At 37.9% G+C, this 25,824-nt stretch overlaps 1 protein-coding gene across 5 annotated transcripts in view; it reads right to left on the bottom strand.

Annotated features, from left to right (window-relative positions):
* COL11A1 (collagen type XI alpha 1 chain) overlaps positions 1 to 25,824 on the bottom strand; it is a 329,239-nt gene that overhangs the window by 94,252 nt on the left and 209,163 nt on the right. For all 5 annotated transcript variants that reach the window (XM_073593016.1, XM_073593013.1, XM_073593015.1 and 2 more), the window contains 8 exons: positions 24,447 to 24,554; positions 22,736 to 22,789; positions 18,230 to 18,283; positions 17,034 to 17,078; positions 16,840 to 16,893; positions 16,240 to 16,284; positions 8,049 to 8,102; positions 6,866 to 6,919 (listed from right to left, as the gene is read on the bottom strand). In XM_073593016.1, coding sequence (XP_073449117.1) covers positions 6,866 to 6,919; positions 8,049 to 8,102; positions 16,240 to 16,284; positions 16,840 to 16,893; positions 17,034 to 17,078; positions 18,230 to 18,283; positions 22,736 to 22,789; positions 24,447 to 24,554 — 468 coding nt within the window. The remainder of the gene's footprint in view (positions 1 to 6,865; positions 6,920 to 8,048; positions 8,103 to 16,239; positions 16,285 to 16,839; positions 16,894 to 17,033; positions 17,079 to 18,229; positions 18,284 to 22,735; positions 22,790 to 24,446; positions 24,555 to 25,824) is intronic.

Raw genomic sequence — 25,824 nt, 5'->3', positions numbered from 1 at the left:
TACACCCCCATCTCTCCAGTAAATGGAAACATCTATCCCCCCTGGCCATAGCCAACCAACACATTACATACCTGGGCATCAAAATAGGACATGAACCATCATCTCTGTACTCTTTAAATTACCCCCCATTGATAACCAAAATTGTGAAGGAGTTGGAGGCTTGGGGGTCCTTGCCTCTCTCGCTCTTTGGGAGATGCCACCTTTTCAAAATGGTGTCTTTCACACGCCTACTTTACCCAATGCAGACCATACCTCTTCTAATTAAGCATTCAGACATCCAAAAACTCCAGAAGGCCCTAACTGCCTTTATATGGTCTCACAAGAAACCTCGCATAGCGCTACAGAAATTATGTCTCCCGAAGGGCGAGGGCGGAGCGGGATTACCCAATATGCGTTTTTACAACCTGGCATGTTTACTTAGACAGGGCTTAGACTGGCTAACTGGTGGGTCTAAATATTCTAACCTATCCTTAGAAGAGGCTATGGTGCACCCATATGACCTCTCGGCCATCCTTCATTCTAATCCCAATACATTACCCCCCCACCTCAAAACAAGCGTAATCATTAAGGACACGGTCATTGCATGGAGAGAAGTAAGAAAATTGCTCAAAATACCATCCAGCATCTCCAAATACCTCAAAATACAAGGGAACCCTATGTTCCTTCCATCTATCATCCATAAAGCTTTTGATCAATGGAAACTTAAAGGCCTCACAGATGTCTCGTCTCTCTATCTCAACAAATCGGGCAAATTCAAACCATTTCAAACCCTGATGAGGGAGTACTCCCTACCACCAACTCATGTCTTCTTTTATCACCAACTCATCAGCTATCTTAAATCCTGCTCGGGACCTAGTACCAACCCACTTGAAACATCCTGCATTGATACTCTCATCAAAAGCAATAACTACTCCATCTCCAATATTTACTCTTGTCTCATAAAACACCAAACACGGAAGTATGCCCTCAAACCCTTTCAAAAGTGGTCACACGTATTAGATGACGAATCTCTGCCAGAAAAAATCCTTGAGGGGTACAAGACAGTCCGTAACCTTACTATTTCTGAATCTTGGAGAGAGACACAATTCAAGATCATTCACAGAGCTTATTTCCCTTTTCGCTTCAACAAGAAAGACCCCACCCAAGCGCAATGTTCCTGGTGTAACTTACCTCGCCCCACTTTACTGCACAGGCTTTGGGACTGCAACAAGATTGATGCTTACTGGACTAAGGTGATCACCTACATCAACGAAGTCCACAAAACTCAGTGCACCAAAGACCGCCTATTATGCCTGTTCAGCATACCCCCTTCATCCTCATCGCCAACGGCGGTCTCACAAAATATTCCACACTGGGCTCACCTATGTCTCCTAGTGGCCCGCAGGACCATTATGTCTCACTGGATATCAGCTACTCCTCCTACCCTAACAATGTTTAAAAAAGCCCTGGCATCACTTTTCCACCTAGAGAGACTGGACACCATCACCCTTAATCTCCGATCGACTTCCCGTTTTTTCAAAAGATGGAGGAAATACATTGAAGCCACATTCGCCTCACAGGCTCTGATCGAGATAATGAACCCATTTCGCTACACGAAATGGTACTTGACAAAAGATCTCACCAACTCTCTTGGCCGACTCAAAATACCCCCCACCCCAGATTCCTTTACTTTTAACCCACCGTAGGATATCCACAAACCCATTGTGCCCCTTGGCATCCACCCCCCCCACGTTTATTCAAACGCTGCCTCCACTCCTGAAGGTATTTAGATGTTAAGATTTCATATGTCAAGCAAAGTTACGCCCTATAGTGTTGATGAGATGGCAAACATGAACTCCCCTGTCTTCCCCTTCCCCTAATTTTCTTTTATTCTTATGTTTTCTGTTACTTCTCCCTTGCTCTAACCGATATGACAAGCTTGTATTTCAACTATTATGAGAAGTCATTGAATGTTATAGACTGTAACGGATAATACTCTGTAACTTTTGTTACACTAAGCTTTTATACTTTTGTATGCTATAAAACCCAATAAATATTTTTCAAAAAAAAAAAAAACGACCGTTTTTTCGGGAGCAGTGATTTTAATAATGCTTAAAGTGAAACAATAAAAGTGTAATATTCCTTTAAATTTCGTACCTGGGGGGTGTCTATAGTATGCCTGTAAAAGGGGCGCATGTTTCCTGTGTTTAGAACAGTCTGACAGCAAAATTACATTTCATAGGAAAAAAGTCATTTAAAACTATTTGCGGCTATTAATGAATTGCCGGTCCGACAATACACATAAAAGTTCATTGATAAAAACAGCATGGGAATTCCCCACAGGGGAACCCTGAACCAAAATTTAAAAAATAAAATGACGTGGGGGTCCCCATAAATTCCATACCAGGCCCTTCAGGTCTGTTATGGATATTAAGGGGAACCCCAGCCAAATTTTTTTTTAAAAATGGAGAAAAAAGAAGCATTTAAATAAAGGAATTGTCTAAAACTGTCTCATGTCATTTTTAACATTTTTGACAGTTTTTTTGTGAAATGGTAGGGGTACTTTTGCACCCCCTTACCATTTCACACAGGGGGGAGGGCCGGGATCTGGGGGTCTCCTTGTTAAAGGGGCCTTCCAGATTCCGATAAGGGTTGTGGAGATGAGGCCCTTGTCCCCATCAACATGGGGACAAGGTGTTTTGGGGGGCTACCCCAAAGCACCCTCCCAATGTTGAGGGCATGTGGCCTGGTACGGTTCAGGAGGGGGGGCGCTCTCTCGTCCCCCCCTCTTTTCCTGCGGCCTGCCAGGTTGCGTGCTCGGATAAGGGTCTGGTATGGATTTTTGGGGGAACCCCACACCATTTTTTTTTTTATTTTGGCCGGGGTTCCCCTTAATATCCATACCAGACCTGAAGGGCCTGGTATGGAATTTAGGGGGACCCCCACGTCATTTTTTTTTTAAATTTTGGTACGAGGTTCCCCTGTGGGGAATTCCCATGCTGTTTTTATCAATGAACTTCTATGTGTATTGTCGGACCGGAAATTCATTAATAGCCGCGAGTAGTTTTAAATGATTTTTTTCCTTTGAAATGTCATTTTGCTGTCAGACTGTTCTAAACACGGGAAACATGCGCCCCTTTGCAGGCATACTATAGACACCCCCCAGGTATGAAATTTAAAAGAATATTACATTTTTATAGTTTCACTTTCAGCTTTAATAAAATCACTGCTCCCAAAAAAACGGCCATTTTTAAAACTTTTTTTGCATTGATCCATGTCCCCTGGGGCAGAACCCAGGTCCCCAAACACTTTTTATGACAATAACTTGCATATAAGCCTTTAAAATTAGCACTTTTGATTATTCATGTTCGTGTCCCATAGACTTTAACGGTGTTCGCGTGTTCGAACAAATTTTTTGCCTGTTCGCAAGTTCTGGTGCGAACCGAACAGGGGGGTGTTCGGCTCATCCCTACCCAACAGGAACGGAGAGGTGATTTTTCCAAAGAAAGGGAAATCCCCTTTCAGTTGTCACTAGAACAAATACCCTTCCCTTCACCAAAACAAGTGAAGATTTCACACCAATTCTTGTTCTGGCGACAACTGAAAATGTTGATTTTCTTCTACCTTCAGTCCTGGTGACAGTGGTCACCAGGGCCAAAATTGAAAGTGAGTTTCTCCAACAGGGACAAAGTCAGCACTAAAAATGTGTTAATCCTACTCTACTCATATAAAAAAAAAAAAAAAAAACATTGGGCTTTGATTACACTTTAACTACTGAGCTGTATCCTTTGCACAGCTATTTGTGTATGTGTTAATGGCATAACTTTTAGTTCTATCCAGCCTTTTCACTATACTATGAATCTTCCTACTATATTTAAAAGGAAACCATCATCAAAATATCAAATTCATAAACTGAAAATGTTCTTCTGGATTGTTCTTGCTATTCTCTAAGTTGTATGCTGAAACATCCAAGCAATGGCGGCCCATCCATTAGGGGTGCCCAGTCGCCGCCCCCTCTATCCACGCCACCCCCTATATGAATTGATAGAGCTCATGCTATGACTGAATCTATCTACGCCCCCCCCCGCGGCCATCCGCTATTCATGCCTCCAGCCCCTTTCAGGACGGCGAGCATGTAAATTACAGTGGCGGGGTTTTTTTTTTAAGAACCTGATTAGAGCCATAGGCTCTAATAGGCTTCAAAATAGGGTGGGCTTGTGGCGCAGAGCATTGCGCCATGAGCCCACCCAGGTGTTACAACAGCGAATGAGTATTCATTATTGAAACAGTGATCCTCAATCTGGCCAATCAGAAGCAGGTCTGAGACTCGTTTTCCGATTGACCAAAAAGAGAAGAGTCCCAATTGGCCACTGAGGAGGAGGAAGGAAACGGAAGGTGCCGCAATGCTTATGGAGAGCAGGGGAAGGGAAAGCCACCACTGAGTGAGGGAAGCCGGGGAGAAGTGCTGCTCACCATAGATGGGGTAAGTGCTCCAGACCCAACCAACCGGGGGGATGTTACTGTTTGCCGCCCCCCAAAAAAAGAATTACCACTGGACAGCACTGCATCCAAGTTATCCTCTTTGATGAATATTTTCACAGTGCAAACAGTATAGCTTCTCTATACTATTTTGAGACTGGCTTTTCAGAAGAAAAATTAATCAGACACTCAATGTTCAGCAAGATAACCAAATGGTTTTCTAAGAATGAATGTCCACCATTTCAACAAACACGTTAGCTGAAAGCAATGAAACAGATGAATGGAGAAATTCTAAAACTCTGAATGTATTAAAAATATGTGTGCCGAAATATTCTTTCTATTTTAGTTGTATCATACAACTTGCTACCTGTGATGCTCTTGTCACTTGTAAAGAGCACCAAAATAACGAATGACAGATCAGTGGAATGGTGTATAAAATAAAAAAATTAACAGAGATCACTCTGATGATAGTTTCCTTTAGGAATATTCAATAACTGTGAAAAAAAAAAAAAAATTAAAGATTTTAGGCGGGGCTAAAGCAAATAGGGATGATCCTGAGATGCACCTGCAAGGAAAGTAGTGAGTAAAAGCAGCACAGGCAACATATTCAATGAAGAAGCAAATGGTTAGTGTTATTCGCTTTCTGCCATATTTGTGAAGCAATTCTATGAACATCCATTATCTGCAGCAAATTTAATAGCCGAGCCATTAATGGCAGATGCTTTGGAGATCAATGATCCTGTATAAATTAATTATCTAGAAAATGGGTAAAGTATTGGTTCTTAAACTGTCTTTGCAAAACAGTGTATCTAGTTATACATTCTAAAATATATACGTGAAACCCAACTTCACCATTCTACAAAACTGAAAACTGTAACAGAATATTAATAATCTAAGTAAGGAAAGTCTATTTTTAATGTAATTTGATAATTATTGTGTCTAATGTAAAATGTTACAATTTGGCTGTTTACTATAAAACTATAGACAGGTCTGTGTCTACAGAAGGCTGTGTCTATAAACACTGATGTCTAAAGGTATGTTGTATACAGTCTGCTATATTCTGTAGACACAACTTTGACTCCAATTCCCACAATACCAGTAAAATGTTTAGTATCTCTCCCTGAACACAGTTGGTACTTCAAGAGCCTCCAGCAAAATTACAAATGCTCCCACAAAGGTAAACTTTGGTTTTAACAAAAAGTTTATTACATTCTAGCCAAACAGTTACATTCATGCATGTGTTTATTTGCCCTACATCAGAATTTTGATTGAACGCGATTCTCAACCCTTTCAAGGGCATTGTGGATACTGGAGTCAGACCTACTCTAATGTCCAAAGGAGAATATTCTCTATGCTGTGATGCTTAATATTCTGCAAATGTACACTGATAGCCTCTAGATCTTCCTAAATATTTTCCAGATCCACTTAACTGTGCTGAATTAATACAATGATATAAAAACACTTTTCACCATATAATTAATTCAGCTAGGCCACCTGGAAATGGAAAATCAATAAGGAAAAAAGTAGAAAACTATTATGTTTTGATTGTGCTTAAAGTAAACCTTTACAGAGGACATGGATGCTGCCATTGCTAACTTACATTCTGCCATTGCTAGCTCTTTCTTGCCATATTTACCCTCTGACTGCAATGCATTGGGGTTTATTTACTAAAGGCAAAACCACTGTAAGTGCACTTGAAAGTGCAGTCACTGTAGATCTGAGCGGGACATGCAAGGACAATAAAAAACAGCATTTTTGCTTGTACATCATTGGATGATAAAATCAGCGAGCTTCCCCTCATTTCAGATCTCCCCTCAGATCTAAAGCAACTGCACTTCCAAGTGCATTCGCAGTGCACTTGTAGTGCAAAGTGGATTTGCCTTTAGTAAATCAACCCCATTGTGTCCTTTGGAACAAGTATGCAAACAAGGATGTCTGACTTTATTCTGACTTTACAGATATGTATACTTGTTCCAGGTCAAGGACTCAAACCTTATTACACTTAGCTGGTCATTGCACTAACCAGAAACTATCATCTTCAGATGAGAATTTGCAATGCCAGCCCATTGTGTTTCTCAGGAAAGGTTTGCTTCAATCATGGTGGAAGAAAGCTAATTAAACAGCCCACATACTGTAACTAAACACAGGTATAGCAATGAGGGTTAATTTAATCAGCAGGCTTCATAACCAACATATGAGTATTTACAGCTGTTTGACACCCACCGTTCTGAACTAACTTGCGTGCTACTTGCTATAAACAAGTCTAACCAGGTATGAGAACACATCTGCCTTCTAATCTGTGGTGAGTCTTCCCACACCTGTCCAGGAATGTGTAGAGAAAGTAGCTCTCAGAAAGTGACATGAGTGTGGAACAGCTGACAAACAACACATAGATTAAAATACTTACAGTCTCACCACGCTGTCCAGGGTGGCCGGGCAACCCATCCTTTCCAGGAGGCCCCTTAAATAGAGAAAATATGAAGTTAGAGGGTCAAAAAAAAAAAAACTTCAAGATGTTAATCAATAATAAATACAAAGAAAAAAATAAGAATGGCCAGACTGCTACATGTGACTGCACGTTTACAAGTTAGCGTCACATTCTATGCACTTGACATGTACATCAATTATTTAGAGCAAGTCAGCAGATTTTTAATTGCTGCTTACGGGGCAATATATTATATGCAAACTTAAAGAACCATTCCATACAATATGTTAAATCAGTTGTTGAATTCATAATACTATTAGGAATTTGCAAATAGTTCACTCAGTTTAACATAATCTGAGTGTTATATTATTTTCTTTGCAGATTCTCATCACATTGTGCTGTGCCAATTTCCTCTCTCCTGAGCAACAGCAAGACACGTACAATGGGTAAGACTACTCAGCATTAATTTGAATGTGACTTTAATGTGGATCAGCATTTAGGGATGCAAAAGAACCAGTTCCAGGTAAGTCAGTTTTATACATTGGTGCTGTTTAGTACACTGCCACTTTGTAAATGTGCAAATCAGGGATGGAAAGGTAAGTGGTGTCCCATATTTGCCTTTGAAGGTGCCATTTTCAATTTTCACTGTAATTTACCTTTATCTTATATCACCTCTATTATATTCACCCACTGCATGCATTGAAATCATCACAGAAATGTTCATTATGTGATATTCTGCTATGCATAAGATAAATACATGTTGAATATATGACTTAAGTTGATGTGTATCTTCACACTCTGCCTTAACTATATATGCTAACAACTTTATATTATAAATATTAAGATGAGAGGCAGATAGAGCATTTTTAAGCAACGTTTCTATTAACGTCATAATTAGTATATCGTACAATCCTGTGTAGCAGATTAAAAACAGAATGTACTTGGTAACATAAAAGAATAATAACTTTAAGGAACCAAGTCATTTTATTGCCTCTACAGCTAACTATGCGTAATGTTCCAAGGCTATTGTCTAATTTTATTAAGTGATTCCAGAGTACCAAAGTAATTCAGAAAGGCAGCAGCAATAAATATAAAAATCTGGAGCCACTGAAGCTACAAGCTCATTTCTGTTACATATACAGAGTTTAAACACTCAGATACTTACAGGGGGGCCCTTCGGTCCTGGGAAGCCAACAGGGCCCTGTGGTCCTTGAGGTCCCTGGGATGCAAAGAAAGATAATGGCAATAGTTAATAAGTGAAACACTGCAAACAGTCATTACATTCTATATGCCGGTATCATCGAAGGTTAGGATAGCAGATGATCAATGTGCTAAGTAAAGGAAAATTATATTATAGTCAACATTTCCCTATTAGCAGTAAATTAGATTGTGCCCTTGGTACTACAGTAATTAGAGTAAATGAAAGATCAAACAACTATAATGTGTATAGCAATGAAGCAGACTGGAACACAGCAGATTTGATGTAAAGCCTTCTATAGTCTGTTCTGCTCTATTAGATCCCTGCAAAGCACCCTCTCCAGCAAGAATCATTGAAAGTAATAGAGAAGGTAACACAGAAAATTCAGTTTAGATATACATTCTGTAGATCAAAGTGAAGGATCTGATATGCTAATGGTCCAGAAATCCAAGGAAAGGTACTGATTGTAAAAGTATTCACTTTGATATAGTTGCTTGGACCTTATATTAAAATAAGTGAATTAAAAAATATTTTTTTTTATCATCATATCGCTATATCTAAGCAAGTGATAAAAGTATGTTTTCTGGATATACGCCTAATTTTAGCAAAAAATAAAATGCAGAACTCCAGTTTTGTTGAGTAAAAAAAAATAATACCTTCTTTGTCATCTATAGGCATTGTGGGGATTCCTATATACCTGATTTTGTTCTCTAAAAACTAAGGTAGGTCACGCCACTCAACTTTCTTAAAGCATGTCTAAATGTTAAACAAAAATGTAGTATATTGAAGCTTACCAGTTCTGTAATATATTATAGTGTATTAATTCTATATAGTCTGAAATAGAAACTAAAGCAGTCACTACATCCAAAGACTGATAAGCTGCAATATATATAACATGTTTGTGGGTTAGCTCTATGATAGATCAAGTGTAAAGGTATGCCCAATATACCACACAAACAAGCCCGGTTTTATAGTAAAAACTTTTTTTTTTTGAAGCACATGATTAGAGACTGAGGATCTACTTAGCTTCAATAAAAGGTGGGCTCGGGGCGCAGAGCACTGCGCCCTGAGCCCACCCAGTTGTGTGACATTAGCAAATTAATATTCGCTTATGTCTTCCTGCTTCTCCTCCTGGCCAATCAGAAAGCAGGTCCTGAGACCCAATTGGCCAGGGCTCCTGGCCAATCAGGTCTCAGGACCCACCTTCTGTTCGGCCAGGAGGAGAAACAATGCCTGTTCACCCGGGAGGAGAAGCAACGGCCCCGACTCTTTCCTTGGCAGGCTGGAGTGAGGAGCAGACGGAGGGGCAGGAGCCCTACCCCAGATCCAGCACCACATTGTCATCAGCCTCCTAAGGTAAGGCCAGTGATCACTGCCTTCCCCTCCGTCTCCTGCGCGGGGAGAGGGCAAGTGAGGGGGCCAGGTCTGTTTGCCACAAATTTGCCAAAAATTTTGAGCACCAGCCACCACTGCCAACTGTAAATGACAAACATTCATTTCTTTGGATGCAGATTGCCCAATGTTCTTACATTGGTGCTACAATAAATTGGAGACCATCTTTGCAGACCCAGCCTACCCAAAGTCCTGGCCCTAGCTTTATAAACTCATGGACATTATTATATTAAGACCATTTGATTTTTCAATTTGTTAAAGCAGTAGTTCACCTTTACAGAAAAAAAGTAAAAAGGTGATCTAACACCGAACACCCTCCCCAACCCCTCAGTCCCTGCTGTACTTACCTCCATGAATGTTAAGGTAACAGTGCCCACGCAGCTGGTCGAGCAATCTAGGGATTTAAAATCCCTGCTCCTCTCCCTCTTCTCTGTATATGGTACGTGGATACAGCCTTTCTTTATACACCATTTGGGACAATGACAATTCTGTTACTGACAGTATTATATCAGTCTGTTTTTAACAAGATTTCTCTCTTTTTTATGTTTTTTTGCTTGACCAATACATTTTTATATGATTACATAACTTTTTTTATGGTCATCCATCTTTATGGGACTACATATACCAGCCATCAGCCTTATGAGTACCAATTTGTAGCTGTACAGACTTTTATCCTTCAGTGCTATTTAGTGAGGATCTTTGTATTTGTATCCCTCTTCTCTGTGTGGCTCCTCCAAGATGGATCAAAGTAATCCTGATTGGTCAGCGCCATCGCAGATCATCACTCTGATCCATCCCGGAAGCACTGCACAGAGAAAAGGAAGAGTGTGGATTTAAAATCCCCGCACTGCTGGACCAATTGTGTGGGCGCTGACAACTCACCATCCACAGAGGTAAGTACAGTAAGGACAGGGGGAGTGGGGGGGTTTGCAGTGTTTGTTCAGCTTTACATTTTTTTCTGCATAGGCAAACTAACATTTTAAATACACGACACCCTGTAAGAAAAATGGTGTATTCTTTTTAATATAGACATACCAAAATGCCTTATTTTGTGGATAATAATAAAAATGATTTGGGTTGATTTACTGAAGGCAAATAGATTATTCACTTTGCAAGGAAAGTTGCAACTTGAAAAGGAATTTTCCCCAGAGTGTAGTGACTTGCATCATCCAATCATTTGCAAGCAAACATTTTATTTTTCCTTGCATGCGGCTGACTATTCTTTGCATAGTGAAATGTCATCACATTCACTAAGCTCTAGGCACATTCCCTTGCAAAGTGAACCGCCTATTTGCCTTTAGTAAATCAACCCCACCTAATCCATATAACTGGGATGTATGAATTATGTGATTTGCTCTGGCAACAAGCATATGCAAAAGAATCAGCTGTTCACCTGGAAGGTTGCAAATAAGTGTAATTCACCCAATATGCTGTGGCCACAAGGCAAAACCTAAATGCCTACCCCTAGCTTTAATGTACTGCACTTACAAGCACAAACATCATGCTGAAATAATTCAAGACACTTATGTTACATAGATGTATCCTGGTATTTCACTTCTGACACTGAAGCAAGGCATAAAAGCAAAAAAAGCAAGGATGTTCATGCCTTTTATGTTTACATACGATATCACATGAAAAATAAGGGAGATTTACACTGCATGTATAGATCACACCATTTCAAGCCGCCTTGCTGTGTTAACACTAAAGTCCTGCAGGGAGCTGTAGCTTCACAGTGTGTCACTGAACAATATGCAGATAATTACAACAGTCCGCATTATTATATAGATCGTCTGTTGTGAAGGTTCAGATAATTTTTTCAGAGATATAGAAGACGACATTGCTTTGCAAAACAGAGTCTCAATGTGGGAGAAGAATCAGCAGAAAGACACAACTACTGTAACTCCTTCATATCCACTGCTGTCTTACCCAAAAGCAATTTCAACACTTATGTCATAAATATATTGGGGTTGGTTTACTAAAACTGGAGAGTGTAAGCTTTGACAAAAAACCTGGTAGCAGATTTTGCACTCTTCAGTCTTAGTACATCAACTCCATTGTGTAAACACTAATCTATACTATTGTATATAAAGCTTCAAAGCTTATACTTGCTGTAACACCAGGTACCCTACCTAGGGAGGTATCTAGACATATTAGTGAAGTGGTGTGTTTTTTAATAAAGGAGCAACCAGGCATTTATCTGAGGGTCTACCAAAGCAGAAAGCCCACGAGGTGGCGTGCAAGTTGTGAAACATATTTTGAAAAGGCTGGAGAGGAGGTTATTTTCAGGTGCTTAAAGTGATTTTAAACCCTCTGTTTTTGTAGCATTTTCAGCAGCTGATTTAAGTATGAGTATGCTGCTTCTTCATCTTTTAATCCTTGCCTTCGTTCCAGTTTAACCTGGTGCCATCATGACTGCACCCTTCAGGGTGGCTCCTTTTCTTTTGCAACATCCCTGTAGCTTAGGATGACAAGGAACTACCCTGCTCATCCCTGCTCCTCATTTCTCCATGCTAACAGACTGATTGAATACTGCACTATCCCCTGTTAACCTTTTCCCATGAAGAACAGAAGTTCGAGGAAGCAGCTATGAGTGACCAGGAGCCAGCAGCATTGAAAGTTGTTACATGCAAATGCTGGGTAAGACATTTAAAGTGGTTGTAAAGGCAAATGTTTTTTTTTTTTTTTTTTTTTTTACCCTAATTCACTCTCTGCAGTAAGGTTAAAAAAAAAAACTTCCAATAACAGCGCCCCAGCCCCCCCTCCTAAACACTTACCTGAGTCCTGTATCGATCCAGCACTGTGCAGGGCTTCAGTCTTTCTCTTCCCTCTCTGTGCTGTCACAAGCTTGGCTGAGAGCCGTTGGCTCCTGCTGTTGTCAGTCAAATCATGTAAGGGAGGAGTGGGGAGGTGGGGCTCTATAGACACACACAGCATGACTTCCTCCATAGCAGGCTACCTGCTGCCAGGGCATTTGGAGAGAAGGAAGAGCCAAGAGCACAAGTGGAAGACCCCAGAAGAGGAGACTCTGGGCTCTGTGCAAAACAAGGCAGGTAAGTATAACATGCTAGTTATTAAAAAAAAAAATTACAACCACTTTACCAAATAGTTTAATGGCAAATGTTTATTTTAATGTGCTCAGTGCATGATCCTAAAACTTCACCACAACTGCATGCATTGTACACAGTTGGAACTCAGCCCCATTTACTTGGATGCGACAAGGGAGAGAATTTAGGCCGTGCAGTGAAGCAAAGCATCGCAGTTGTGGGATGTGTATACCCACATATGGTTGTTTTTGCAGCTTGGGTGGGAGGTGTTGGGGGGGCAATAAAATCGCAGCTCAACCGCCTGTTTTTACTGCCCACCAGCTGCAAGTGTAAGCAAGGCCTAAGAGGTACTTATTCTCACTTTGGAGAGATTTCTGTTCACTTAATATTGTGTCTGCAGAACAGAAAGTAGAGGGAAATCTCCCCAGTGGGGCACAAATGGCACTATCTATATATATCTATCTATATAAATAGATATATATCTATCTATATCTATATAGATAGATAGATATATTTATCTATATAGATATATATAGATCTATATAGATATAGATATAGATCTCTCTCTCTCTCTCCCAACTGCACCTCTGTGAATTTTCTCTGAAGTGTCCATAAGTGTTTTCAACTGTTCATGTAACTACATGTTTCAACTCTAGGTGGAGATTGAGGAGAAATAACTTTTTCACTCTCATACATCCGGGTAGACATTGAGACTTCCGTGTTTATTTTTGTCATATGATTCACTGTGCACTTATGTGTGTGTAATATCTTATTTTTATTTTTGCACTTCAATAGTTTGTTTTCAGGCTGTTTTGAGTCACTATATGTTTTTCTTATTTCTTTGAGATAGACCTTTTCAGCGCTACACTATTTTTTCATATATCGTTTTGGACTTTTTTGTTTGAATGATAGCTGCTCTTCTGTTTTTTACATTTTGGTTTAGCGCAGTTTTTTTACCCTTTTTTTTGCACGGCCAAAATTGCTCCACAGCAATATGAAAGACTCATTGACAGTTATCGCAAATGCTTGATTGCAGTTGTTGCCGACAAGGATGGCACAACCAGTTATTAGGTTTAGGGGCAAATACTTTTTCACATAAAGCCAGGCAGGTCTGGACAGCTTTTTTGCCTTTATAAATGAAACCATCATTCAAAAACTGCATTTTGTATTTACTCGGGTTATCTTTGTGTAATAATAAAATTTATTGATGATCTGAGTCATTTAAGTGTGACAAATATGCACAAAAATAATCACTGAGTTTTGGCTTTAACCTCTCCCTACTTTATCCAAGATGAAAAAACAGCTTTAGATTTGTTATAAGGAAGGCTCTAAGGGCTTGTTTACACCACAATTCCCGTGTTCACTGTAGGTTTCTGTAAGTGCATTTATATGCTTTTGCAAATCATTTTCAATGTGTTTTCAGGGTATTTGCAGTGTGTTGTTTTGCAATATTTTTCATTTACATTTTTCTTTTACTGAGTTTTGTTTACATGTGTTTGCATGTATTCACGTCCATTGGTGGTGAGTTTATATGCATGCACATGCGTTTGCAGTGCTTTTATGTGCATTTTCAGCATGTTCTGGTGCAGAAAAATGCAGCATGCTGTACTTCTTTTAACTGCACAAAACAGCACTGAAATGGTGTAAACTAGGTTTATTTTCTTGCATATGCAAATGTACTATGTCTATACTGCCTTAAAACATATCCTTTTTAGCTCCTTTAAACAAAGGCTTTGTAAACACAGATGTGATATAAAATTGTTCCAAAACACTCTGGCCACGATAAATCTATGAACATGGGTAAGCCTATAGCTATGCAAGCAAACATTGTCACCACCAGTATAAGAGCCCGTTCAAACTGGAATGTGCTATGGGAAAATTGTGTTTCCCATAGCAAAATGCACTGGGTGTGCAATCTGCTGTGTGTGTCAATATAATCCTAATAACATCCCAAATGCAGATCTCAACCACAGTGTCCTTCTGTCCTCAATTGTCCTTCATTTTGGTCTCTATCTATATAGTTGTATATAAAATGCACTATTCAACTTTCAAAAAGTGTTTCCCAGTGCTAAACCTTTCATACAAATTCTAAATTGCTGATATGTAAATTTCAAAAGACAGTACAAAAGGAATAGTAGTGATAAAAAAAAAAAAAAACACTTGTGGGTTTAAATAATATTTTTTTGTAGAATTCTCCTTTAAGGGGGTGTGGCAGGGGTGTGCCCTATGCCTACATACTTTTGCAAATGAGTGTTCTTCTTTCCCATCTCATAAAGTTGGGAGGTATGCATATTTTCTTGCATGCTGCACACATTCCGGCTTTAAAATGATACTAAAGTCTTGTTTTTTTTTTGTGTAAAAATAACAAACGTCATACTTACCTGCTTTGTGCAGTGGTTTTGCACAGAGCAGCCCAGATCCTCCTCTTCTCAGGTCCCTCACAAGTGCTCCTGGTCCCTCCCTCCTGCCAAATGCCCCCAGCTTGCTATGAGGGCACTTGAGCCGAGCTGATGCTCTGTGTGTCCATTCACACATGGAGCCACAGCCTGGCCCTGCCCCCTTTCTCTCCTCATTGGCTCACTGACTTTGATTGACAGCAGCAGAAGCTAATGGCGCCCATGACGAGGGAAAGTCGCGGACAGACAAGCCTCTTGTGCAACATCGCTGGATCTAGATGGGCTCAGGTACTCTACATATTAGGGGGGCTGGGGGGGGGTGGGGGGTGCTGCACATAAGGTTTTTTATGTTAATGCATAGAATGCATTAAGTTAAAAAACCTTCTGTCTTTAGAACCACTTTAATTTCTCTTTTAGAGTAATCTCTATAATCATCATCTCCATCTAGTGGCCAATATTCTGTATAGTATTCTGAAATACCTCAATGAGAAAATGTGCCACATTTTGGACACTAGAGCTAATGATCTTAGGCATTACTTTATAAGAGAAATTAGACCCCTTTGTTTCAGGTATAGAGCCTTATTTGACACGTGACTGCCAGAATGTACTCTGTTTATTATACTGTGAAGAATGAGTATCTATCTATCTATCTATCTATCTATCTATCTATCTATCTATCTATCTATCTATCTATCTATCTATCTCTATAGATATATATCTATATATCTATAGAGATAGATCTATCTATCTATCTATCTATCTATCTATCTATCTATCTATCTATCTGTATATTCCATGAAAAGCTTTATTTATGGGCACCTGTCCGAAAAGCGTGGTAACAAGAAAATTACTTTCCAGCAACCACAACCAATGAAAACATTTTTTGTTTGTTTTTGCTGTGGTCTATAAAAATGACAGTTGGAAGCTGATTGTTTGCTGTTGTTAGCAAAACATGTTCTTGCCACTGCACTTTTCAGACATTAGCCCCTTTGTGTTTAGTTGAACCTTTGTGTACCTTATAAAAACATCTGGTAAGACTGTGATATGTTGACAATTCTATGATCCCTTTGCCACAAATAAGATATCATCATTTCCATCACCCAAAGAAATACAAATATATGTACTACGAATGTCAGGAAACAGCCCCACCAAATGTATACAAAGGTTTGTGCAGGAACGGATTACTGTACCTCCAGCTAACAATATACTAGTGGAATACAGATTGAAGAACAAAGATTAAAGATGAGAAAATTGTAAAAGCTCTTAAAATAACAGTGTTGACAAAAGAAATAACAGAGTTGAATACAAGCATCACCCATCACTTACTCTTTCACCAGGTGGGCCGGGAGGACCATCATTTCCTGCTGTGCCCTGTACACATGAGAGAAAACAGTGTGCTGTTCAGTGAACATGGAACATAGTTAAAGGCATACAGTGTATAATATACTGGGTGTTTTCAGCCTATAATATTTAATCATTTTCAGTATTTCAATATAAACTAAAGAAAGGGTCTACACAAATCTATTTCTGTTTTTTACAGAAGATGAAGGATTCAATAAACAAACCAAATATTTCTCGCTAAGACAATGGTAAGATCTCTGCACAAGTTTACAAGCCCTATAAAAATATTTAGGAGGGGAGTCTACTTCCTTTTTTCAATTTCTATTTTATTTCATATTAAAAAATATGAAAAAAATCAAAGAGGAGTAAAACTCCAAGGTCAGATCTGTGACAGGATGATCTAGCTGCTGAAATTCCTAACATATATGAGAAGACAGTACGTGTAACTCCCACCCAACAATTTTTGTTAATATTTTATATGATTCAATATATTTTGATTGATTTAATATAAAAATATAACATGATATAATATAAAATACTGGCCTGCAGCCACTCTGAGAAGAATGATAAAACCATGATAATTACCTTAGGACCTGGTTTTCCAGTAGGACCCCTTGGACCTCTAGCGCCCCGTGGACCCTGTGTAAGCAAATAAATGAAGTCCATTAGTCTTCTTATTTACATTATAAAACTATTGATGTGGTCATGTTTGAAATATTTGGGATACAAGTCAATCAATCTAGAAGGAAGTTAGAGTTGTAACCTAGAAGAGCACTCACCGTTGGACCTCGTTGTCCCCTTGGACCTGGTTTTCCAGCAACACCCTAGTGGAGCAGAGATATATATCGACATTATTTAATAGTAATGATGTATACCCTAAAAAACCAATGAGCCTCATGAATGTCAGACATCTCCTGATCCAGACTTAATCATCTGTAAATCTCCAGATGTTATGGAAATATAAAATGTACTGTCAAACATATGCAGCAAAAATGGCCTTAGGTTACAGTATATCCTTAGATGGCTAAGTCCGCATTAAAATGTATTTTTGCATTTAATACATGATCAAAATTGTCGTGTCAACAACCTCATTGGTTCAGCATTGTGCATTGCTAATTCATATTTATATTTGTTTTTTTCATTCATTGTTTAGAGCTTACTAAAATCATTGCCACAAACTCATGAAGAAGGAACCTCATTGGTTCAGCATTGTGCATTGCTAATTGATATTTATATTTGTTTTTTTTATTCATTGTTTAGAGCTTACTACAATCATTGCCACAAACTCCTGAAGAAGCTCGCACTAGAGCGAAACATGTTGAGCGGCAGATTGTCATGGAATTAAGTAGCTCAGTCTTTATGTGCCCTTGAAATAGTTAATTTATTGTTCTATTTGTACCATTTTTTTAAGAGAATGTCTCGCTTGTAGGGACTTATGGTTTTAAAATTAATTTCAAATAAAAATTATAGATTTTTTACAAAAATACTGTACAGATTTACTTACTTTGTGTCTACTGTACAGTTAATAGCACCTTAAAGGTCCCCTGGAGTGTTTGCTTCAAACCCCCCTCCCTGGCATTTTGCATCTTTATATATATTTGATATGGGATGTGGTGCTTTCCGCTCACTATTTCTGTCCTTACTAATATATTTGTCGTATCAACAGTAATTGTCTTATAAGAGCTGACAAAAAGAAGAACATGCTACATGATCCAAATATGGTCTGCATGCCACTTATAAGATGCAAATTTCTTGTATGTCATTTCATCTTTAGCATTTTTTGCAAGCTCTTGTCAGGGGAATATCAAAACTTGTCAAAAAATATGAACTAGTCCATCACTTTTCCAGTCTAAATTTTTCATAGGCATGTATGACCTTGTACTGCAGCTGAATTATATCAAGAAAAATACAATGATTTTTTTTTTTCGTGAATCTGAGCAAAGAGCGCCATAATATTTTTTTAAATACAGCATACCCGAGCTCCTTTTTCACCATTGGCTCCTGCAAATCCTGGGAATCCTGTTGATCCCTAGTAAGAGGTTACAAAGAGAATGTTCATTATATTTTATTCCTCACAAACACATCATAAGTACATAAGTTACCACAGAACACCTGTAGAGCTTAAAAGAAAACAAAAATATTGGTTTTAACACTAAGAGACCCAGTGGACATTTCCATCTCCTATATTAATATAATTGTACATGAAATTACAACACATAAGCAAATCTATTGCTAAGGTAAGAATTGATTATGTTTCCCGCCACCTGCTGTTCACAGAGTTTACTGCAATCGTTCTAAAACAGAAATACCCTTGTAGCTCTTGTCTTTCTGAAAGTGCTAAAGCTCTACCAAAAATGTTATCATTACATACAAATGATGTGGCCTACACATTAAAATTCATTTCTTACCAGAAGTGTTCAGATCCGGAAAGCATAGAAAAGATTAGAATATTTCATGAAACCAGCTACAAGTCAGCACAGTCAATTAAGGTTTCATCCTCACTGTCTCTGCTCACTTAATGATGTTCGGAAACTCAATAAGACAAAGAGAACCTTTTAATTCTGAAGCCAAATAAAACTCTTTAAACCGTATGTTACCAGTACTGTATTCAATTAAACTGCCTAAAATAACCATTAAGAGACTATAGTGGTTTCATTTTTTTTGACTGTGTGCAAATGATAGTTCACTTGTGGTTTCCCTGATCAACACTCTATATTATTTTTATGTTAATATTGTAAGTAATTTAAAATCTCAGCAGAGAAAAAAAGGATAAACAAAAATCACCATACCATCCACTTTTAAGACTAGCATGCATGTAATAAGGGTAAGAGCAATGTGTAATTACCAATAAATCATATCACATTATTTTTGCAATTCCAAACTGAATAGCTGACATTGGATACTTCACACAACTGCTTGTTCACTACCTTATTTAATATTTTTAATTGCATTCAGTTAAAGTGCAACTTTAGTCAAAAAATGAGGTCCTGCTAGAGCACTTCAGGCTGTCCTCTTTTGCAGACATAGCTATGTAAAACATTAAAAATAAGTGCCTATACTGCTTAAAATCCAGGAATACACTGTCTCACCCTGTTCTGCACATGCTCAGTTGCTCTCTTTTTTTTTCCGACACTGCCGAAAATGTAGAGGCTGATCTTGTGACAGCCTTAAAGTGGAACTAAACCCTCCTATCCTTTACAGCCAAGGAAGGTGTCTTATTAGCTTCAGTTTGATCTGCAACTGCCATCAGTTATGACACAAGCCAGTTGATGATTTTACAGTTTGGTTGAGAACACAAACAAATGTGATAGTTAGCATTCCTAGCATGCTGGGAATGTAATTGTTTTTTAAAACCCTTAAATCAATTGGCTTAGTTCCGCTTTAAGATTTACTGCTGCTCAGGGGCTTTGGGCTTTGATAAAAAACAGTTACAATGCTGGGGGCAATTTACAGCATACACTAATTTTGGTAGCATAATTATCAATGTGGAATGTATGTTCCTTGTTAAAGAACATTATTTTTTATCAAGTTGTTATGTGTAAAGTTCAACTTTTAGGCGTCATGCACACTGTACGTTTTTTGATGTTTTTACAGCAGTTGTTTTTGTCTGTAGACATTTTTTTCTACAGTCATTAAACTCTCCATCACGTTATCCTATGTGTCCATGCAGACATAGGCTGTTATCAGCAGGTTTGGGCAGTGGCGTATTTGAGCAGTAAAAAAAAAACAAAAACAAAACTAGTGGGTTCTGAGAGACGGTTTTCAGCTGTAAAAAGGCTCCAATGCTGATAACAGCTGATAAACGTCGATAAACATTCAAAAACGTCGCTCACCAGCTTTTTTTAACGTTTTTGATCCTCTGAAAAAAAAATAAAAATGTTTTTTTTTCAAAAAAAAAAACCTGCTAAAACACTAACGCGGAAAAACGCTAAAAAATGCTAATAAACATTAAAAAACGCCATTGCAAAAACGTTGACAAAAGTTGAAAAACTCACTGCAAAGCTACTGACGTTTTTATAATGTTATTTTAACATCCAGTATGCATGAGGAATAAATAGTGCAAACAGTAATGATGTTATAAGAGCAGTACTTATCTAAGATGATTGCTAAAAAATGTTCCTGATATGTGATTTTGGTTTACTGCACTTTTTCTGCAATGGGGATCCATGCAGCAATAAAGATTTTTTCAATAGTTCAGATTGATCTCAAAAGCATCTCAAACTGATCACAATGCAAGTGGAATACACCAAAATGCACATTGCTGTTTCCCATTGACATAGGGGTTGATTTACTAAGGGCAAATAGACTGTACATTTTGCAAGTGCAGTTGGACTCTGCAACAGTATTTGTTTCAGAGTTTAGTAAATGAGGGGAAGCTCTGCAGACTTCCATCATCCAATCATGTGCACGCAAAAATGTTTTTTTTCCCTTGCATTTGATTGAGTATTCTTTGCAAAGTTAAACTTCACCTCATTTACTAAGCTCTGGAGAAAAGGCCCTTGCAGAGTACAACTGTACTTGCAAAATGCACAGCCTATTTGCCTTTAGTAAATCAACCCCTAAAGGACATTTAGCAAGGGCTTACATCAATTATAGGCGGCCAGTGCCTACAAGTCCTATGTTAATCTGTCCCTCTGTATTTTATCAGCAGTACTTTATATCCGTTCCCTATCACATCTAAGTACATTGTCAAAATAGCTGTTATGAATCATTTTTTATAGTAAGTGGCTGGCCCATAGCAAAGCCCTTACTATTATTTATTCTAAGCCACCTTGCCAGTCCAGAAGTTCAGAAGCCAGGAAATGCATTATTGGTGGGTGGTTGTTATGGTAGTAAAAGACTGCATTAGCTCACTGTGTCTGTGAACTGCATATGAATTGGGTTCACCGCAAACCCAACCTTGACCTGAACCCAAAGCTCATCCCTTTTTTTAAATAACAGAGTCTGGTTAACATGTCTTTTCTTTGATATGCATACCATATAGAATAATACTAATAATAGACAATAAATTGGAAAAAATAATAGCTAAACATTCATGACCTAGGAAACCTAATCATTTGCTTTAAGATATTTAGGCTATGGAGAGATATGTTTTAACATCAACCTCACTGTCCAATGTATGACTATGACCTTCCCACATTAAGTAAATTGACTTTATCTGCAGTAGGCAGTAAACTAAACGTATCCACTTTTAAATATTCTGTGTGTAATGAGTGTAATGGTTAGTTATAAGTGAACATAATAACATGTCACGTGAACAGTTAAACTGACAATTTTTGTTTTATTTGCAGTTTGTGCATATAATTTTATCCAATCCATGGACAATCATACCATTAATACCATTAATAGATCTGCATATCATTAAGCAGGTAATCAAAAATTGGTGATTGTCCAAGGTACTCAGTCATGAATTTTAGCTCCCTCCATATAAAGAATTTCTAACATTTTTTTCTAAAATGCTTGTACTGTGGAAGACTACATTTTTTTTAAATAATTTCTAATATAAAAAGCAATGATAAATCATAACATGGTAATTATAGATGACATGTGAACAACTCCCAGCTGAGTACTGGACTTTCTCTGAAAAATCAAAATGGACATTGAAAATAGAAATGTATTTTATCCAACTCATTCCCCAATAACTGAAGCAGTAAATTAAACTTTGGGGACAAAGAGAAAATCGTCGGACTCGTGAGAAGAAAGTGCTTTGTTCTCATGTAAGAACATGATTGCAAAGCGGCAGAAAGGATACAGTGTGTTGTTTTATGTAAAACAGAAGCATCTGGAGCAACCCTCCTGATGCACAGCACTGTTTGTTCAATAGCAAAATAGCAGAAAGACTTTGATCTCAGGATGTGGCAGAAAATCTCACTAGACTATTGAAGAACAAACACAGAATAGAAACCAATCGATGTGACAGTCTTGGTGAAAATGAGGCATCTTTGGAGCAGGTCAGATGCTTGTACAAATACAGAAAGAACCACATTGGCAAGGCTGTGACTTGGAGTCAGATACAGAAATACATTACATTTAAAACAATATATCTACCCTCTAATACAGCTTTTGCAGAAATCCTGATTAAGAAGCCAATTCAAAGCTATAACTACCACAACAGCTATGCAAAAACAATGGAATTCAACCACTGCATTTTGTGATGAGACTTTCAATAGTATTACTAAAAGGTTTTTAAAGACAACTAAGTGATTTTCAGATAATTATACTTCAAGAAAGGAAATTAACAACGCACACAGATTATCTATATCTGTATGTACAATAGTATAATGATAATGTCCACAGAATAAAATTATGTAATATCCTCAATGTCTAGCTAATAAAAAGTGATGGATAAGCATATTTACACACAGATGACCCACTTCTAGTGATTAACCATTCTTGCTCATATGCAGATTTCTGGAGTGCGCACACTTTAGGCAATAGGTATGAGTAATTGGAAATGTAGGAAACATAAGTTCAGTCTTACCTTTGGACCCTGTCGGCCTGGGTATCCAGGCAAACCTGGAACACCAAGCTTGCCCTAAAATGTAAATAAAAGAAGAAATGGTTAATGCAGCAAAAAGCTATGGCAAACTGTTATCCTTTATTGAGGCTGATCTGGTTTATTTTCAGTAATATATATTATGGGATTGATTTACTAAAACTGGAGAGTGCAAAATCTGGTGCAGCTCTGCATACAAACTATTTAGCTTCCAGGTTTTTTTGTCAAAGCTTAATTGAACAAGCTGAAGTCAAACGCTGATTGGCTACCATACACAGCTAAACCTGATTTTGCACTCTCCAGTTTTAGTAAACAACACCTATACTGTTACATAATTTATTAAACAAACAATATATAAAATATGGTTTTAATTGTATGTGTTCATAATCATTAAAACAAACAAAAACAAAAAAACAAAAAACAAGCACAAGATAATGACTAAAGTACACATACACCTGTATTATTTAAATACATTGTACTGTCCAGGTTACTACAGAGTCATTAAGGCAGCAAGCTTAAAGTAGAACTATAGGCAAAACTTTTTTTAAAATTTTGGATAGAGTAAGGGAGGGCCATAGCCCCGTCAATTTTTTTTGAGAGGAAATCCCTGCAAATAAAGGGGATGCCTTGGGAACCCCCAGGCCACCAGAAGTTTCCCAATTTTTAAATTTCCCCTCTATTAATTTTCTGGGGACAATCCAAAGTTTGGGATTTTCTTTTACTTTCAATGATAATGGTAAACAGGACAAATAGAGACTGTGAATCTCCTTAACGGGGGCACAGACACCTATAAAAACTGACAAGCGTTCTAATCCTTCTGCACTGTATCCAAAACTAATAAAAAGTTTTGCCTTTAGTTATACTTTAATGTACAAGCTTAAATTGCTGAAATGAAGGCACAGAATAGAAAAGTTTAGTCCTGTGTTCTATCAGGATTAAGGGTACAGATACTCTCAAGTCTAGGTGAACATCTTGAGGACCAGGAACCCAAATGGATGGCAATTGGTACATTTAAGGGGTCCTGAATTGCTAGGAATTATATTCATTGGACATGCGAAAAGTATATTTTTGGGGATCCCAGATGACAGACTTATGCCCCGTACACACGGTCGGATTTTCCGACGGAAAATGTGTGATAGGACATTGTTTTCGGAAATTCTGACCATGTGTAGGCTCCATCACACATTTTCCACACAAAGTTTGAGAGCAGGATATAACATTTTCCGACAATAAAATCTGTTGTCGGAAATTCCTATCGTGTGTACACAAATCTGACGGACAAAGTGCCATGCATGCTCAGAATAAATAAAGAGATGAAAGCTATTGGCCACTGCCCCGTTTGTATTCCCGACGTACATGTTTTACATCACCGCGTTTAGAACAATCGGATTTTCCGACAACTTTGTGTGACCATGCATATGCAAGACAAGTTTGAGCCAACATCCGTCAGAAAAAATCCTAGGATTTTGTTGTCGGAATGTCCGAACAAAGTCCGACCCTGTGTATGGGGCATAATAGGCATTATGGAGCAAATTTCAATATTGTGTTTGGTTTGCCTTTAGATATGTTTTTAAGTTACTTTATTTATTTATTTTTATTTTTTATTAGGCCAAATTTGGAGTCAACGGTGCTCTATATTTACTAGTAAACAGATATGAGCTCAAGTATGCAAGTTGTTCTCCTAACAACTACTTACCTTTTCACCAGCTGGACCACCTGGACCAAGATCTCCATTTGGACCAGATCTTCCCTTTGGACCTTCAGGGCCATCTTCTCCTCTTGGACCTATTGGGCCTACTTCTCCCTATGATAGACAGGTAAAGTAGAACATTGTCAATAACATACAGTATGCTACAATACATGTTCAAAAGTAAAAGACCTAAATTAACTATACCATTTTATCAAACCAATGGACATTTCAAAGGCATTTTAAAGGCAAATCCACTTTGCACTACAAGTGCACTGCAAGTGCACTTGAAAGTGCACTTGTAAGTGCAGTCGCTGTAGATTGCTGTAGATCTGAGGGAAAGCTCTGCTGATTTTATCATCCAATCATGTACAAGCAAAAATGCTGTTTTTTATTTTTCTTGCATGTCCCCCTCAGATCTACAGCGACTGCACTTCTAAGTGCACTTTTAGTGCAAAGTGGATTTGCCTTTAGTAAATAACCCCCCTTTTGTCTTTAGTAGCAAACATTGAAAGACCAGGGCAACATTTTTGCCTAATACTGTATACAAGCTTAAATCTTAGCCAACCAAACTACTTTGGTTACCACGAAGATCTTATAAAGATTGATTATTATTTTAACATCTGCTTATATTTTAGAAAAATGTATTTAATTTTTACAGCTTATTTTTGCTAATATATTCAGAACATCAGGATTATGGTTGCATTAGTTAAGATTTCAATTTTTACTTTTTTTTTGTGTTGATGTTGTTTTTTCTGTTTGTAATGTTATCACTTGCAAAAAATAACAATGCAATTAGTGTACAAAGCAGCTTACTCGGTGCTTGAAAAAACACTTGTACTGGAGCTTATTGCAATTTTGCATCCTGCTCCTTTGATTTTTTTCATCAATACAGTAAAAAATGATCAGCAATTTGGACAATTAACTATTAGAAAATCGAGCAAACGTTCAAAAATCACATTCTGGTAAAAATTCTATCCATGTACTGTCTGAGCAGCCAACAGCCTACACCTAGATCCAGCAGCTCTTCTGACATACATGACCATCCTACCAGTTTACCAGTTAGAGCATTTTGGTAAAGAGCGCACACAGTAATGCAACAATACATTTGCTACCATGAACCATAATTCAAAAAAGTACAAACTTTTTTTTTGTTTAATATAAAGTTCTGAGAGTCTTTAGTAAAAACCCTGTTCCATGCTGAGCCTAAAAATACAATCAGGAGGGATTTTTACAGCAGGGAAAGGTTTAGGGTTTTTCTTTTTTATTTTTTTTTTGCAAGAAGGCATTTTAAATGGAAGTTGTATTTGGCATCAGCTTATTGTAGAAAACAATTCACAAAAGTATTAGGTCTGTAAAATGTTATAGAGATAGTCATGGTTTGAAT

Source organism: Aquarana catesbeiana, linkage group LG07, assembly GCF_042186555.1.
Source record: "Aquarana catesbeiana isolate 2022-GZ linkage group LG07, ASM4218655v1, whole genome shotgun sequence".
Lineage (NCBI taxonomy): Eukaryota > Metazoa > Chordata > Amphibia > Anura > Ranidae > Aquarana > Aquarana catesbeiana.
Note: the sequence above shows the minus strand (reverse complement) of the source record. Positions and strands in the feature narration are given on the sequence as shown.